At 43.9% G+C, this 17,792-nt stretch overlaps 1 protein-coding gene across 2 annotated transcripts in view; it reads left to right on the top strand.

Moving 5' to 3' along the window:
- LOC311108188 (MAP/microtubule affinity-regulating kinase 3-like) overlaps positions 1 to 17,792 on the top strand; it is a 109,406-nt gene that overhangs the window by 51,786 nt on the left and 39,828 nt on the right. For both annotated transcript variants that reach the window (XM_084150807.1, XM_084150806.1), the window contains exon 4: positions 5,351 to 5,399. In XM_084150807.1, coding sequence (XP_084006933.1) covers positions 5,351 to 5,399 — 49 coding nt within the window. The remainder of the gene's footprint in view (positions 1 to 5,350; positions 5,400 to 17,792) is intronic.

The following is a 17,792-nucleotide window of genomic DNA, read 5'->3' on the forward strand; positions in this document are numbered from 1 at the left end:
GTACGTGTGTTTGTGTGTGTGTGTGTCAAATCACATTTTTATTTGTCACATACACGTGTTTAGCAGATGTTATAGCGGGTGTAGTGAAATGCGTGTGTGTGTGTGTGTGTGTCAGTGAAGATGTGTGTTTGTTTGCACAATGGTGTGCACATGCTTTAGTGGTTGTGTTGGTGGAGTCAGAGCACTCAAAGACAGGGCAATCAGGAGTCATGGCACATGGCACACACACACACACACACACACACACACACACACACACACACACACACACACACACACAGTTTTGTATTGCTATCCTTGTGGGGACCAAATAATTTATTCCCATCTAAAATCCTATTTTCCCTAATCCCTAACCCTAAGCCTTATCTTAACCCCAAACCCCTAACCCTAAAACTAACTGTAACCCCTAACCCTAACCTTAGTTCTAACCTGAACCCTAATTGTAAACTTAACCCTAAACCTAACCCCTAAGCCTAAAATAGCAATATTCCTTGTGGGGACGTGGGAAATGTCCCCACTTGTCAACATTTTCCTTGTTTTTCTATCCCTGTGAGGACTTCTGGTCCCCACAAGTACACTTAAACACGTCCACAGACACACACACACACACACATGCTTACTTGATACATATAACATACTATTATAACACACAAGAACATACACTTAGGCCTACATTCACATACTGGCTACTTTATGACTACTTTATGATTCACTGCGCTGAGTGTTCAGCCTCTATTGAGGGAGGGAGAAGATGGAGGGAGTGGAGAGGGAGGGAATGGAGAGGGAGGGAGAAGATGGAGGGAGTGGAGAGGGAGGGAGAAGATGGAGGGAGTGGAGAGGGAGGGAATGGAGAGGGAGGGAGTGGAGAGGGAGGGAATGGAGAGGGAGGGAGAAGATGGAGGGAGTGGAGAGGGAGGGAGAAGATGAAGGGAGTGGAGAGGGAGGGAGAAGATGGAGGGAGAGGGAGGGAGTGGAGAGGGAGGGAGAAGATGGAGGGAGTGGAGAGGGAGGGAGAAGATGGAGGGAGTGGAGAGGGAGGGAGAAGATGAAGGGAGTGGAGAGGGAGGGAGAAGATGGAGGGAGTGGAGAGGGAGGGAATGGAGAGGGAGGGAGAAGATGGAGGGAGTGGAGAGGGAGGGAGAAGATGGAGGGAGTGGAGAGGGAGGGAGTGGAGAGGGAGGGAGAAGATGGAGGGAGTGGAGAGGGAGGGAGAAGATGGAGGGAGTGGAGAGGGAGGGAGAAGATGGAGGGAGTGGAGAGGGAGGGAGAAGATGGAGGGAGTGGAGAGGGAGGGAATGGAGAGGGAGGGAGAAGATGGAGGGAGTGGAGAGGGAGGGAGAAGATGGAGGGAGTGGAGAGGGAGGGAGAAGATGGAGGGAGTGGAGAGGGAGGGAGTGGAGAGGGAGGGAGAAGATGGAGGGAGTGGAGATGGAGGGAGAAGATGGAGGGAGTGGAGAGGGAGGGAGAAGATGAAGGGAGTGGAGAGGGAGGGAGAAGATGAGGGAGTGGAGAGGGAGGGAGAAGATGGAGGGAGTGGAGAGGGAGGGAGTGGAGAGGGAGGGAGTGGAGAGGGAGGGAGTGGAGAGGGAGGGAGAAGATGGAGGGAGTGGAGAGGGAGGGAGAAGATGGAGGGAGAGGGAGGGAGTGGAGAGGAGGGAGAGTGGAGGGAGTGAGTGGAGGGAGTGGATGAGGGAGGGGAGAGGGAGGGAGTGGAGGAGTGGAGAGGGAGGGATGGAGGGTGGGAGAGGGAGGAGATGGAGGGAGTGGGAGATGGGAGTGGGAGAGGGAGTGGAGGGAGATGGAGGGAGTGGAGTGGGAGGGAGAAGATGGAGGGAGTGGAGAGGGAGGGAGAAGATGGAGGGAGTGGAGAGGGAGGGAGTGAGATGGAGGGAGTGGAGAGGGAGGGAGTGGAGAGGGTGGAGAGTGGAGGGAGTGGAGGGGAGGGAGTGGATGGAGGGAGTGGAGAGGGAGGGAGAAGATGGAGGGAGTGGAGGGGTGGAGAAGTGGAGGGAGTGGAGGGAGGGAGAGTGGAGGGAGGGTGGGTGGAGATGGAGGTGAGTGGAGGATGGAGGGAGTGGAGAGGGAGGGAGAGTGGAGGGAGAGTGGAGGAGTGGGAGAGTGGAGGGAGTGGAGAGGGAGGGAGAGATGGAGGGAGTGGAGAGGGAGGGAGAAGATGGAGGGAGTGGAGAGGGAGGGAATGAGAGGGAGGGAAAGTTGCGGCGAAAGAGCGATGGATATAAAGAGAGTCACATAGAGAGGAAGAGTATAGTGGTGAGGGACACAAGACTGCAAAGGACAGAGGGAGGAAGAGGAAGGATTCATTGGCCAAGTGAGTCACCTTAGTTTGAAAGCAGCTAACAACACCAGGGTTGTGGGTTGACTGGGTTCAATGCCTGTACTTACTGTGGGTTCTCTCTCAAGTCATGTTAGGCCTTACAAGGTAATGTAACGTAATGTACGGTAAAGCAATTTTAAGTTAGAATTCAATTGGGGTCAAATAACATGGAATGTACTCCCATGTGAAATGCACAAACAGACTGACTGAGTGATTTCTCTATGTACTTGTTCTTCAGTCCTTTCCCGGGTTCATTAGGCTAATGTGTCGTTTGAAGCTGGGCTCCACTGACGTAGAAATGGAGACCGAGGGAGAGGGCAAGGGAGAGAGGCAGATACATTGCCTTCAGAAAGTATTCTCACCACTTTTACTTTTTCCACATTTTGTTGTTTTACAAAGTGGGATTAAAATGGATTTAATTGTCATTTTTTTGTCAACTTTCTACACAACATACTCTGTCAAAGTGGAAAAAAACATTTTAACATCTATTAAATAATTATGAAAAATAACACTAATATCTTGATTAGATAGATATTCAACCCCCTGAGTCAATACATGTTAGAATCACCTTTGGCAGCGGTTACAGCTGTGAGTCTTTCTGGGTAAGTCTCTAAGAGCTTTGCACACCTGGATTGTACAATACTTTCACATTATTATTTTTTAAATTCTTCAAGCTCGACCAAGTTGGTTGTTGATCATTAATAGACAGACATTTTCAAGTCTTGCCATATATTTTCAAGTAGATTTAAGTCAAAACTGTTAGTAGGCCACTCAGGAATATTCACTGTTGTCATGGTAAGCAACTCCAGTGTATGTTTGGCCTTGTTGTAGGTTATTGTCCTGCAGAAAGGTGAATTTGTCTCCCAGTGTCTGTTGGAAAGTAGACTGAACCAAGTTTTTGTCTAGGATTTTGCCTGTGCTTAGCTCTATTCAGTTAATTTTCATCATAAACTCCCTAGTCCTTGCCGATGACAAGCATACCCATAACATGATGTAGCCATCACCAAGCTTGAAAATATGAAGAGTGGTACTCAATGATGTGTTGTGTTGGATTTTCCCCAAACATAACGCTTTGTATTCAGGGCATAAAGTTCATTTCTTTGCCACATTCTTTGCTGTTTTACTTAAGTGCCTTATTGCAAACAGGATGCATGTTTTGGAATATTCTTTATTTTGTACAGGCATCCTTCTGTTTGTTGTTGATCCATCCTAGTTTTTTTCCTATCACAGCCATTCAACTCTGTAACTGTTTTAATGTCACCATTGGCCTCATGGTGAAATCTCTGACCTTCCTCTCCGGCAACTGAGTTAACACTAGAACCGCCATAGGCCAACGGCCATTGACGTTTGATTTTGTCAATTAAAAAAAATCTGCCAGAAATAAGCTTTGTCCTGCTCCTTCCCCTCCTTCCCTGTAATGATGACTTTGTGTTAGGCCTATTTATCAGCAGCAAATAATTTTACCACGTGCCTTGCGGGTTGATACCATTCTCTTTTATGTTTTGCTTTGTAAAAATAAGCTGTTACTGGACTGTTTTATTTGCTGTAACTCTATTACTAATCAAATGTATCGTAAGGGAAATGAAAACATGCCTTTAGAATAATGCAAATCATATCCTTGACTCTATCCAAGTTGATGAGCGGTAAACAAACGATGCCAGTCAGCCTGCACAGCCGGCCCATCAAAACTACATCTAAACTATACCCAAACTAATTTCACATATAATAAGAGTTAGCCTATAGACAATATTAAATTGACTATCTGATGAGTGACAATTATTAGGCCTATCAGTTGTCAAATTGTACATGAAGAGATGGGCGCATGTTGTAAATGACAGATGCAGGGAAAGGAGCATCACTATATCAAATTCTCCTTCGGAGTCACATGCAGGTAAAACATTTAGATTTCTATATAGTATCAGAAAGAGCATATTCTGCCGTTTCTATGACACTTTCCTTTGTCAAATAACTCTCAAAATGCAGCTCTATTTCCAAATGTCACTTTTTCCAGTAATATCCGTGCTGTCCATGCATTCAGCACATGACCACTCAGCATTGCTCTGGCTACTATTAAAATATGCTACTCTGTTGTCAATGGAAGAATGGGCGATAGAAACCAGATAGAAACTGATAATGGTGCATGTGACTTCAATGAACTGAATGATGAGGAGGGTGAAGAGGATGATTGAATTTAGAACAATAGTGAGGGAAGGAGGGAAAGGGGGAGGGAGTAAATGAAAATAGGGAGGGGCAAAGAAAGGCAGAGGAAGACTTTAGCTTCCCAGAAAGGCAGAGGAAGACTTTAGCTTCCCAGAAAGGCAGAGGAAGACTTTAGCTTCCCAGAAAAGCAGAGGAAGACTTTAGCTTCCCAGAAAAGCAGAGGAACAGGTTAGCTTCCCAGAAAGGCAGAGGAAGGGTTTAGCTTCCCAGAAAGGCAGAGGAACAGGTTAGCTTCCCAGAAAGGCAGAGGAACAGGTTAGCTTCCCAGAAAGGCAGAGGAAGACTTTAGCTTCCCAGAAAAGCAGAGGAAGAGTTTAGCTTCCCAGAAAGGCAGAGGAACAGGTTAGCTTCCCAGAAAGGCAGAGGAAGGGTTTAGCTTCCCAGAAAGGCAGAGGAACAGGTTAGCTTCCCAGAAAGGCAGAGGAAGAGTTTAGCTTCCCAGAAAGTCATAGTCTGGGATAGTTGGAAGGCGCTCTCTCTCTCTCTCTTTTGTTCATGTGGAAGTAGCTTGTGGGAAGTGTGTGTGTGATTGTTTTTGGGGCGGTACGAGGGCGAGAGAGACTTGAAGTTACCAATAACGATAAGAGAAGTCATATGTGTTTGTGTTGTGAGACTATGTGTGGAAACCTGTAGTAAAGTACGTACTTTAGTTTTAGTGTCCAATATTGGCCTGTATACTGTCCCTCTCACAACCAGAGAATGTCACCAGCGACGTTTCTGTTCTTCTACGTATCTGGAGGAGAGAAAATGTCTCACTTCTTCTAAACGTCCTTTCTTTTCTCTATCTGTCTTCAGCTCTTCAGGGAAGTCCGAATAATGAAGATTCTAAACCATCCAAACATTGGTAAGTGTTTCACTGACATACTGACTTACGTCTTGTTGGGGAAAGTTAGGGCTGCACGATATGATTTTTGTACCAAAATTTGCGATTGCGATTTATAGGTCAAAACACATGGGTAAACTTTTGGACTTTTATGGTTGGAATACAGTGAGCACTTGGAATGCAGTTTTGTTTGACATGACAACGAATGAAAAAGTAAGGGAAGAGATGGTTTTAACTGAGTAAGAACCAAAGTGTTGGTCAGTGTTTCCCTTTGGACCCTAATTGGATTTAAATATATGGGTACTGGCAGGGGCTCAACTTTGGTTTTAGAAGTGGGGGGGACATACATTAAAAAACAAAAAAATCCAGTCAGATAAACACTCCAAACAGCCTACCCGACTGCTCGGAGGCGTCCGCATGGTCCTAAAGCACACTGTTGCCTCGTTTTGTATCACATTCCAATGATAAAACTGGGGGGGACAAAAATGCAATTTCAGAATGTGGGGGGGACATGTCTCCCCATCCCCAGTGAAAGTTGCACCCCTGGGTACAGGTAACTACCAAAATAATGGAAACACTTGAGTAAATGAGGGACACAAAGTATATTGAAAGTAATTGCTTCCACACAGGTGTGGTTCCTGAGTTAATTAAACAATTAACATCTCATCATGCTTAGGGTCATGTATAAAAATGTTGGGCAGGCCATTATTTTGGCTACCATGGCTATGCCCCCATAGGATGACAATGCCCCCATCCACAAGGCACGTGTGGTCACTGAATTGTTTGATGAGCATGAAAACAATGTAAACCATATGCCGTGGCCGTCTGTCACCAGATCTCAACCCAATTTAACTCTTATGGGAGATTCTGGAGTGGCACCTGAGACAGCGTTTTCCACTACCATTAGTAAAACACCAAATGATGGAATTTCTCGTGGAAGAATGGTGTTGCATACTTCCGATTTAGTTCCAGACACTTGTAGAATCTATGCCAAGGTGCGTTGAATCTGTTCTGGCTCGTGATGGCCCAAGCCTTTATTTTGGCAGTTACCTGTGCATTCAGACAAATATGTTAGAATATTCTTCACCTTTATACCTGATTTAAGAACAAGCTGTTGCACAAACAACGCTGATATAATCCACCACTGGTACAAGCCTGTATTAGAGCAAAGGTTTACTAGCAAGATTTGGCCTATCTAAGTGGCCAGCTAGCTAAGTAGCGATTAGCATTAGGGGCTAAAACAAAACATTTTTGCACATTAGCAGCTTGCTAAGACCAACTACCGTAAAACTTCAATTAAATAGCCGCCTGTCCCCTTTAATAGCCGGGCAACGGGACACATTTCAGCACATAAACACCTGTTTCAAATAAACAGCAGGTCTAAATGAATTGTTTACGAGGTTACCATGAATTACCATTAATTGTTTACGAAGTTTAATGTTTGATTCGTTACATTAAATAATTCAGTAATGGCTCAGACAAAATTATGGCAATCATCCGTTTTTATCGCCAGTAAGAAACTGATAGCCATTGGCTGCTAACAGCTGAGAACTGCTAGCTAACTGGCAAGCACAAAAACAGTCAACAACTTCGGGAGTACTGAACTATGGTTGTGCAGATCTTGTCATACTCGTATTTCTAATCACAATTCATACTCATAATCGGATTTACTCACGATCGGAAAACCCGGAAGTGTACTTTAAATGCGAGTAAAACCTTTACCTCAAGTGCACATTACCGAGCTATCACTCAGAGCACATCATTATGTCCCTTCACTCATTCACACACATTGTAAAACGACCCTGACAGATGAAAATGCACATGATTGACTTACTTACCCCTATTCAATTATGAACAAAATAGGCTAATAAATAGCATTTATTCCAGACAGATTTAGATGAAGGTAGAATAATTAACTTGCCCCGTATATTGTTTCACTTTCGAGAGGAGCAAAACTTTTCTCTCCCGACACTGTGTTTGTACAATCAAAATAAACTATTTACATTTGTCATTTTATTTTCTAATGATCTGTCGCTCGGTAACGTGCCTGGGAGAGAAGAAATAACAGCAAGCATGACATCACGACATAACGACAGACATCGTCAGCAATGGAATAAATATACGGACAGACAGTAGGCCTACTAAACAACAAGTAGACAGACAAAAACAACTATATGGCCTCAGCCAAGTAGACAGACAAAAACAACCATATGGCCTCAGCCAAGTAGACAGACAAAAACAACTATATGGCCTCAGCCAAGTAGACAGACAAAAACAACCAAATGGCCTCAGCCAAGTAGACAGGAATTAACTAGATTGAACAACAATGACTAGCTACTGATTCTGATTCATAAACAATTTGGAAAGGGGAGACTTGTGCCCTGAGATGAGTGACTGAATGTGAGTGAGCGAGCGTGTGTGAGTGTGAGTGAGTGAATGAAAGAGTGAAACAGAGCCATGCGTGTGTCTGTCTGGGGAAATGAGAGCAGTGGGAGAGTGGCTTGTTCTAATCCAATCGTTGCAGCAGGCTCAACCGATACCCCGCCCCATTTCTTTACATACAGAAGAACTAGCCAATAGTTGTTTAGAGCACACAGCGCTTCACACTGTTTGAGTGAAAGAGAGATGTGTGCTGGCAGCTGAAGATTGCTTTTTTCTTATCACGGATAATTACAAAAATTACTTGTGTCATAATCGTATTCAGAAAATTCTCCATATCCATTACGATACTAGTTTTGTCCAAGTACTCAGCACACCCCTATACAGAACTTTAGAAATCAGACTGTCGACCTCTAGTTGCGAAAGTAAGAACTGCCAAAAATGCACAGTCAAAGAGGAGAATAAATCTTCTTTCAAGGATTTTTTATTTTATTTTTATTTTTTTGCAGCATACTAAGACAAAATAAATGTGACACAGTGTGTAAATGATAACATATTAGTGCAGGAAATTAAGAAATTGTTTTAAATGCTTGAAGTGAATGCTGGAATTAAAGAATTACCAAGCAAATGAGCAAAAGCTGTGATCATAAAGGAAATAGAAGCCTGGCTCAAATAGAAGCCTGTCTCTAATAAGCACCTGTTCTGTTAAGTGATTTAAGCAAATAAACAGTAAGCTACACAAACGACTAGTATAATATAGAAAATGTGGATTTATATTAAGAATCAAAGTGTCCTTGTTTGGAAAAATCTGTTGACTGCATGCTGTGTTTGGTCAATGCATGCGGAGTGAATCTCGAGCACGAGGAACTGCCTGCTTGAGTGACAGGGGGCGGGGCTTGGTGTGTGTGGGATTGGGAAGCGGCCAAAAGAGGAGGGACTGAGAAATAACTCTTGTCAACTTGAGCAATATCTTGTGGTATGGAGTTGATTTCAGTTCGGTCCGATTCGGGATATGAATTGAAATTCAATAAAATACTGGCACAAACAGAAAATGTAAACACAAAGCAGACTCTTCATCATTTTGAGGCATGAACAGCATTATGCTAACTAGCTATCAACAGTAGCTAGTAGTAGTTAACTTGCAGGGCTAGCTAGCTAGAGTTATTCACATTTATATTAGCTTGCTAATCTAGTTAGTTCGAGTTATTCACATTTAAGTATGTGAATAAATGCAAATAACTCTAGCTAGCTAGCCCTGCAAGCTTACTTAGTTGAATTAATCTAGCTAGCTAGCTAACTTAGTTTGCTAGCTAGCCCCTAACTTAGTTTCCTAGCTAGCTAGATTAATTCAACTAAGTTAGCTTGTAGGGTTAGCTAGCTAGAGTTATTCGCAGTGTAAATATCTGTAGGTACAGTAGCTAACCAACTACTTAGTTTACTGTAGGGCAAAACAATTAACACATTTAGCTACTGCTCTTATTCTCTTTTTAAAATTAAATTCAATTAAAAATACTTTATCCCACAAGGCCAAGGGGCAATTATGTAGGCAGGATTGCAGATACGTAAAAACAACATACAGTACATGAACATATGACGGTTTAATGCCTCCAAATATTCACGAGGTGTTTCCAGTTTGTTTACATCTCCAGTTTTACACTTTCCAGGCATATTTTAAGAATGTGGAAATGGTCCATTCACTTTCAATTAGGAATTTCTTTAATCTCTTGAATGAATGGGCTCATTACCAGTAAGAATGGCAGCTGCCGTCCTTTCCTCTGCGCTCTTCCCCTCCTCCCTTGTCCCATGTTCGGGAATTCCACTCCTGAGTGGTGAAATTGTGACACTCCCATCCCCCAACTTTATTCTAATCCCAGGGTCGGAAATCCCCCCCTTATTTTCCCAGACTGTTCCCATTTTCTCTCTCTTTCTCTCTCACACACACACACACAAACACAGACACACACACAGCAACCTTTTTCCTGGGGGTACAAAAGCCCGTTTGTGTCACTCTTTGTGTCTTTAAGCCCTGGCGATCATCTAGCAGGTCCCTCCTCTGCTCCCCCTCTCTGTGCCCCACAACCACAACACACATCACAATACACACACCACAACACAAACACACCACAACACACAGACACCACGACACACAGACACAATGTGCGTGTGCGCGTGTGTGTGTGTGTGTGAGCGAGCGAGCGAGAGAATGGGAACAGTCTGGGAAAATAAGGGAGGAATTCCTACCCAGGGAGTAAAAAAGTTGGGGAATGAGAATGTCACCACTCTAAAAAAAGATGGCGTCGTACTGGATGTCTGCTGTTTTGCAAGCTCCGACCCAACTTTGGTATTTTGTGATTCTTTTGGCGTTTATTTTTACTTGAATTTCACAATTAATCCGCTATCATTTCTTACAGCCAACAATAACTTTTGAACATCAAATCGGCAGTTACTTACCTCAATTCCGGCTTCAACTTTGACTCATCTGCCCTGGGCTCTTTCCCACCTAAAATGAAGAGTCATGAAACGAGCAAAAAAAAAAAAGGACAATATAGGAATAAGGTGGAATATTACATGTCCATTAACCTATTAAGGATCGGACCCTTTTTTTTCCTTTTCATACCCAAATCTAACTTCCTGTAGCTCAGGACCTGAAGCAAGGATATGCATATTCTTGATACCATTTGAAAGGAAACACTTTGAAGGTTGTGGAAATGTGAAATTAATGTAGGAGAATATAACACATTAGATCTGGTAAAAGATAATACAAACAGAAAAACATGCGGTTTTTTTTTTTTTTTTTTTTTTTTTCATCTTTGAAATGCAAGATAAAGGCCACAATATAATATTGCAGTTTAGGCGCAATTTAGAGTATGGCCACTAGATGGCAGAAGTGTGTATGCAAAGGTTCAGATTGATCCAGTGAAGCATTGCAATACTGGACTATTTTGTATCAAGTCTGCCCAAATGTGCCGAATTGGTCAATTAATACATTTTCAAGTACATAACTAAAGAGAACATACAGAAATTATATGGTAATACAAAATGTAAGTTTACACACTCCCAGGAATGTCATACATGATGGATCATTAGCTTATACACTAACTTTCACACATCTAGATGGCCGGGGGTGGGTGTGGAGCCAGAGACAGCAGGGGTTCAAACTGTAGAACCCAGTTCCTACATTTGAATATAAAAATTATCAAACAAAACTATGCTACATTTTATCTCTGGGACCCTTAGGATGACAAATCAGAGCAAGATTACTGAATGTAAGTACATTATTTACCTTCAGAGGTGAATGTATCAAACCAGTTGCCATGATACGTTTTTTGTTGTGGTGCACTCTCCTCAAACAATAGCATGGTATTTTTCCACTGTGATAGCTACTGTAAATTGGACAGTGCAGTTAGATTAACAAGAATGTAAGCTTTCTGCCCATATAAGACATGTCTGGAAAGTTTGCTGTTACTTACAACAGTCATGCTAATCACATTAGCGCACGTTAGCTCAACTGTCCCGTATACGGGACACCGATCCTGTAGAGGTTAAGGATTACAAAGGAAGACCCAGACATGATCTGCCCAACGATGCCTCTCTACCAGACAAACTTTAATGCACGCTTCGACAATAACAACATCGTGCCGGGTGTGAGGCCCGTCTGGGTGATCTCGCTCTCTGAGGCCGACGTGAGTAAGGTCTTTAATCAGGTCAACACCTTCAAGACCGTGGTGCCCGACTGTATTCCAGGGTGCTTTATCAGAGCATGCGCAGAACAGCTGGCAGGTATATTAACTGTCATTTTCAACCTCTCCTTGTCCCAGTCTGTAATCCCCACGTTTTAAGGTGACCACCATCATTCCTGTTCCCAAGAACTCTAAGACTTCATGCCACAATGACTTCCACCCTGTAGTACTCACATCTGTAATTATATAGTGCTTTGAGAGGCTGGCACACATCAACTCTATCATCCCAAAAACCCTAGACCCACACCAAGTTGCATACCGCCCCAACAGATCCATAGACAACGCAATCTAAATTGCACTTCACGTGGCCCGCCTAGATAAGAGGAATACCTATGTGAGAATGCTGTTCATTGACTACAGCTTAGTGTTCAACACCATTGTCCCCTCCAAGCTCATCACCAAGCTCAGGGCCCTGGGACTGAACCCCTCCCTCTGCAACTGGATCCTGGACTTCCTGACGGGCCGATCCCAGGTGGTGAGGGTAGGCAACATCACCTTGGCCACGCTGACCCTCAACACTGGGGCCCCACAGGGGTGTGTGCTTAGTCCCCTCTTGTACTTCCTGTTCACCCACGACTGCGTGGCTACGCATTACTCCAACACCATCATCAAGTTTGCTGATGACATGACGGTGGTAGGCCTGATCACCGGTGACGATGAGACAGCCTACAGGGAGGAGGTCCGTGACCTAGCAGTGTGGTGCCGGAACAACAACTTCCCCCTCAACGTCAGTAAGACCAAGGAGCTGATTGTGGACTATAAGAAACGGGTGGCAAGCCCCCATCCACACTGACGGGACTGCAGAGCTTCAATTTCAAAGGATTTAAAATGGTCCAAACACACGCGCACAGTCGTGAAGAAGAATATCCTTACACATGTCTTTGGGTTATCGAGATGTTTGAGGATGCAGTGTAGGCCCATGTTGACAGCGTCATCCATAGATCAGTGATGGTTTTGAGATGGGACAGTACCAGGTGCGCAAATGTTTTCATGATGGTGAGTGCTACAGGTCTGTAGTCGTTCAGGCAGGACACCTTTTAGTTTTTTCGGGACTGGAACAATGATGGAGGATTTGAAACAGGCAGGAACCGTGTATTGCTCTAGTGACTGGTTGAAATATGTCCGTGAAAATATGGGCGAGCTGGTCAGCGCAGTGCTTAAATGTGGCTGGAGAGACCTTGTCCGGGCCGGCAGCCTTCTTGGTGTTCTGTTTCCTAAAGAGTCTGTTGACCTCTTGCTGTGTGATGACCAGGGGTGGGGGCTTCCTGGGATGGTAGAGGAGAGAGGTGCCTGGAGAGGAAGGGTAAGGGGTCGTCTGCCATTGGGGGAGCTTTTGGTTTGTAGTTGGTCATTTGTTTTAGTCCTTTCCAGACAGACAAGCAGTCGTTGCTGTAGCCTGACTTTGTACTGCTTCCTTAATTCCGAAGTGTAGCTTTTGGGTGGTCTAAATCCGAAGGCACATGGTTGGCGATCGTCTGGTTAGGCCTGGGGGAGGAGACAGTTGCCCTTTTTTGCTTCTCTTCTGCTGACCCACTTTCTCACTCCCTCGCTCCACGAAGCCAGGTAGGTCAGTGCAGAGGGAGGAAGAGAGGGAGGGTGATGAAGAGAGAGACTGATGGAGACAGACTGAAGGAGAGAGCAAGACAGAGGGAGAGATAAAAGACTAAATGAAACAGACCGTGAAACAGGGAGCGCGAGAGAATCGAGGGAGTCAGACTGAAGAAGACTGAGGGGAAGAGAGACCGAGACTGTGGGATTAGTTGGCTATGGTCTCATTTCAGAACATCATGTGGCTGTTGAGCCTGGAACCAACATTAGGGCCCTACAAATTCTGTTTCCTCTATTTTATTTTTCAAGGTTTCAGTTTCTCCTGTTTTTTTTCAGGTTTTCGCTCTCAAAATCACACTTTTTTAATAGAAAAACAACAAAATGTGATGTTTTAAGTCCACAACCATGTTTAAACCACATCAGGAGACCATTTTTGAGGACTGGGATTTTTTATTTGAAAATTAGATTTTTGGGTGCAGTTACCCTTTAATGCAAGTTCTAACCAGGAAGAGACTGTTGGTTAAGAGCAGTTTGCAAAACAAATGGCCACTGGATTGATGCAAGTAATCATGACAGCATTCATGACAACTAATAACAACAAGATAACTAGTGTAAGACATGCTGTGTCCATAATAAGTATATAGGTTATATCTTGTGAGCTTTTGTGAAAGAGCACAGTTAGAAAGATATAGCATACAGACGCATACCAGATGGACATCATGAAAATGATCGGAGGAAGTTCTGGAGTAAAAACAAACAAAATATAATTATTGACTGTGTCCATAAAATGAATATAGTATGTATAAGCATGAAGTAGAGGCCTAAGCATTGCTGTTCACAAGTTTACTCCAATTAGGGAAGGGATGGCGGGGTTGGAAAGTAATAAAGGGAAATATATATATTTTTAAAGGATATGTACAGTGGGGAGAACAAGTATTTGATATACTGCCGATTTTGCAGGTTTTCCTACTTACAAAGCATGTAGAGGTCTGTAATTTTTATCATAGGTACACTTCAACTGTGAGAGACGGAATCGAAAACAAAAATCCAGAAAATCACATTGTATGATTTTTTAAGTACTTAATTTGCATTTTATTGCATGACATAAGTATTTGATCACCTACCAACCAGTAAGAATTCCGGCTCTCACAGACCTGTTAGTTTTACTTTAAGAAGCCCTCCTGTTTGAACTCGTTACCTGTATAAAAGACACCTGTCCCCACACTCAATCAAACAGACTCCAACCTCTCCACCATGGACAAGACCAGAGAGCTGTGTAAGGACATCAGGGATAAAATGGTAGACCTGCACAAGGCTGGGACGGGCTACAGGACAATAGGCAAGCAGCTTGGTAAGAAGGCAACAACTGTTGGTGCAATTATTAGAAAATGGAAGAAGTTCAAGATGACGGTCAATCACCCTCGGTCTGGGGCTCCATGCAAGATCTCACCTCGTGGGGCATCAATGATCATGAGGAAGGTGAGGGATCAGCCCAGAACTACACGGCAGGACCTGGTCAATGACCTGAAGAGAGCTGGGACCACAGTCTCAAAGAAAACCATTAGTAACACACTACGCCGTCATAGATTAAAATCCTGCAGCGCACGCAAGGTCCCCCTGCTCAAGCCAGCGCATGTCCAGGCCTGTCTGAAGTTTGTCAATGACCATCTGGATGATCCAGAGGAGGAATGGGAGAAGGTCATGTGGTCTGATGAGACAAAAATATAGCTTTTTGGTCTAAACTCCACTCGCCGTGTTTGGGGGAAGAAGGATGAGTACAACCCCAAGAACACCATCCCAACCGTGAAGCATGGAGGTGGAAACATCATTCTTTGGGGATGCTTTTCTGCAAAGGGGACAGGATGGATGGGGCCATGTATCGCGAGATCTTGGCCAACAACCTCCTTCCCTCAGTAAGAGCATTGAAGATGGGTCATGGCTGGGTCTTCCAGCATGACAACGACCCGAAACACACAGCCAGGGCAACTAAGGAGTGGCTCCGTAAGAAGCATCTCAAGGTCCTGGAGTGGCCTAGCCAGTCTCCAGACCTGAACCCAATAGAAAATCTTTGGAGGGAGCTGAAAGTCCGTATTGCCCAGCGACAGCCCCGAAACCTGAAGGATCTGGAGAAGGTCTGTATGGAGGAGTGGGCCAAAATCCCTGCTGCAGTGTGTGCAAACCTGGTCAAGACCTACAGGAAACGTATGATATCTGTAATTGCAAACAAAGGTTTCTGTACCAAATATTAAGTTCTGCTTTTCTGATGTGTCATGCAATAAAATGCAAATTAATTACTTAAAAATCATACAATGTGATTTTCTGGATTTTTTCGATTCCGTCTCTCACAGTTGAAGTGTACCTATGATAAAAATAAGTAAGTAGGAAAACCTGCAAAATCGGCAGTGTATCAAATACTTGTTCTCCCGACTGTGTGTGTGTATATATATATATGTATGTATATATATATATATATATATATATATATATATATATATACACACATATATATACACATATATGCGAGGGGAAAAAAAGAAAAAAAACATATGGGGGATTGGAAGTGATGCAGACAATTACATTGATGGAAATTACAATCTAACTGCAATATTAAAGCTGATCTACCCCCTAAAAAAATAAAAAATAATACTAAATATCATGACAGCATTCTGCCAGGCTACTTTTGAAGTTAACATTTAATTGAGAAGGTTTTTGGGAAAGCCTTTCCATTTCTACCAGAAGAAGGTTATCATTAGCATCATTGCTAATGGCTACGCAAGTGTAGACATACACGCGCACCACACACATGCACACAGACGGGCATTCCTGTGCCGTTTCAGAAAGTTGCATGAAAATACGAATCACTGATGCATTTTGTTCATGTCTTATGGCATGAACAAAATGCATGTCTCATGTCTCACATTCATGTCTCACTTGGGCAAATTAATGCATTTTCAAATAAGTTCAATACATTTTTGAATATTGTTCAATTCTGTTTTAATGTCTGGATTCCGTGATTTCGTCCGCGTTCTTCGCAATGCGGATTTTATAGGGCCCTACAACATATGTTTGAAAATCTGCATTGTTTCACCTTTAGACAATTTCTTCGGTGGGATGCAAAGTAGCCCAAAGCAACATTTAAGCACGCAGATACATAAACGTTCAAATTATTCCAAATGAATTTCGGGCCAAGTTGAATTTTCATTCGTATAATATAGCACGAAGCCCAGGGAGTACACTGTTTGTTTTTCTATCCTAGATCTAACACTACTATTTTGCCCAATCAAAGGCTTACTGATCAGTTAAGAAAGAGGCTGAATGAGTGAAAACAGACAGACAGACAGACAGACGGTACAAAAAATTCTGTGCAGATCATAACAATGTCCGCAGAAGTTTTTGTCTCAGGTACCAGATGTCAATATTGTCTAGCAGCTATCCTTATCCTGCAAAATGAGTGTGTTCTGGAACGCACCCACAGACAGACAGTGAAACAAGACAGTGATTCAGAAAGCGAGACTTTGCCTGCTAGCTGGTGCTTTTCCACCTAACTGTAGGCTTTGATTTCACAGTTACGTTCCCTCAGCCTAGTGCTTTGTGTCTAGTCATGGCGCATCGATTAAGCTAATATGGGTATGAGTCGAGAGTGATTAGAGGCACGCTCACACACACCCACCCCCGGCCCTCGTGTGTTGTCTCTCTCCTCCATCCCTTTCCATGCTCTGTATCCCCCTGTCCTACACACACATACACACACACACACAAACACACACACACACAAGCTCAGTTATCTGCTCAGGGGGTGCTGGTGGGCTCGAGGCTGCAGCAGCAGAGTTGCAGTGAGCTGCTATGGTAGACTCTGTGTCTATATGTCTGTCTGTCTCTGTCTGTTTGAATGACTACATGTAGGTCTTAGTCTGCCTGTCTCTGGCCCTCAGGTCTGTCTGTCTCTGGCCCTCAGGCCTGTCTGTCTCTGGCCCTCAGGCCTGTCTGTCTCTGGCCCTCAGGCCTGTCTGTCTCTGGCCCTCAGGCCTGTCTGTCTCTGGCCCTCAGGCCTGTCTGTCTCTGGCCCTTAGGCCTGTCTCTGGCCCTTAGGCCTGTCTGTCTCTGGCTTTCAGGCCTGTCTATGTCTCTGGCCCTCAGGCCTGTCTGTCTCTGGCCCTCAGGCCTGTCTGTCTCTGGCCCTCAGGCCTGTCTGTCTCTGGCCCTCGGGCCTGTCTGTCTCTGGCCCTCAGGCCTGTCTGTCTCTGGCCCTCAGGCCTGTCTGTCTCTGGCCCTCAGGCCTGTCTGTCTCTAGCCCTCAGGCCTGTCTGTCTCTGGCCCTCAGGCCTGTCTGTCTGTCTCATGTGACTGCAGCCTGGGAACTATGGTCCTCTGTAGCTCAGCTGGTAGAGCACGGCGCTTGTAACGCCAAGGTAGTGGGTTCGATCCCCGGGACCACCCTTACACAAAAAAAATGTATGCACGCATGACTGTAAGTCGCTTTGGATAAAAGCGTCTGCTAAATGGCATATTATTATTATTATTATTATTATTATTATTATATTATTAACAGAACATCCAGCGCTACTGCACCTACAGTACCAGTCAAAAGTTTGGTCACACCTACTCAAGGGTTTTTCTTTATTTGTACTATTTTCTACATTGTAGAATAATAGTGAAGACATCAAAACTATGAAATAACACAAATGGAATCATGTAGTAACCAAAAAAGTGTAAACAAATCCAAATATATTTTATATTTTAGATTCTT

This window comes from Coregonus lavaretus (assembly GCF_964263955.1).
Source record: "Coregonus lavaretus genome assembly, chromosome: 33".
Taxonomy (NCBI): Eukaryota; Metazoa; Chordata; class Actinopteri; order Salmoniformes; family Salmonidae; genus Coregonus; species Coregonus lavaretus.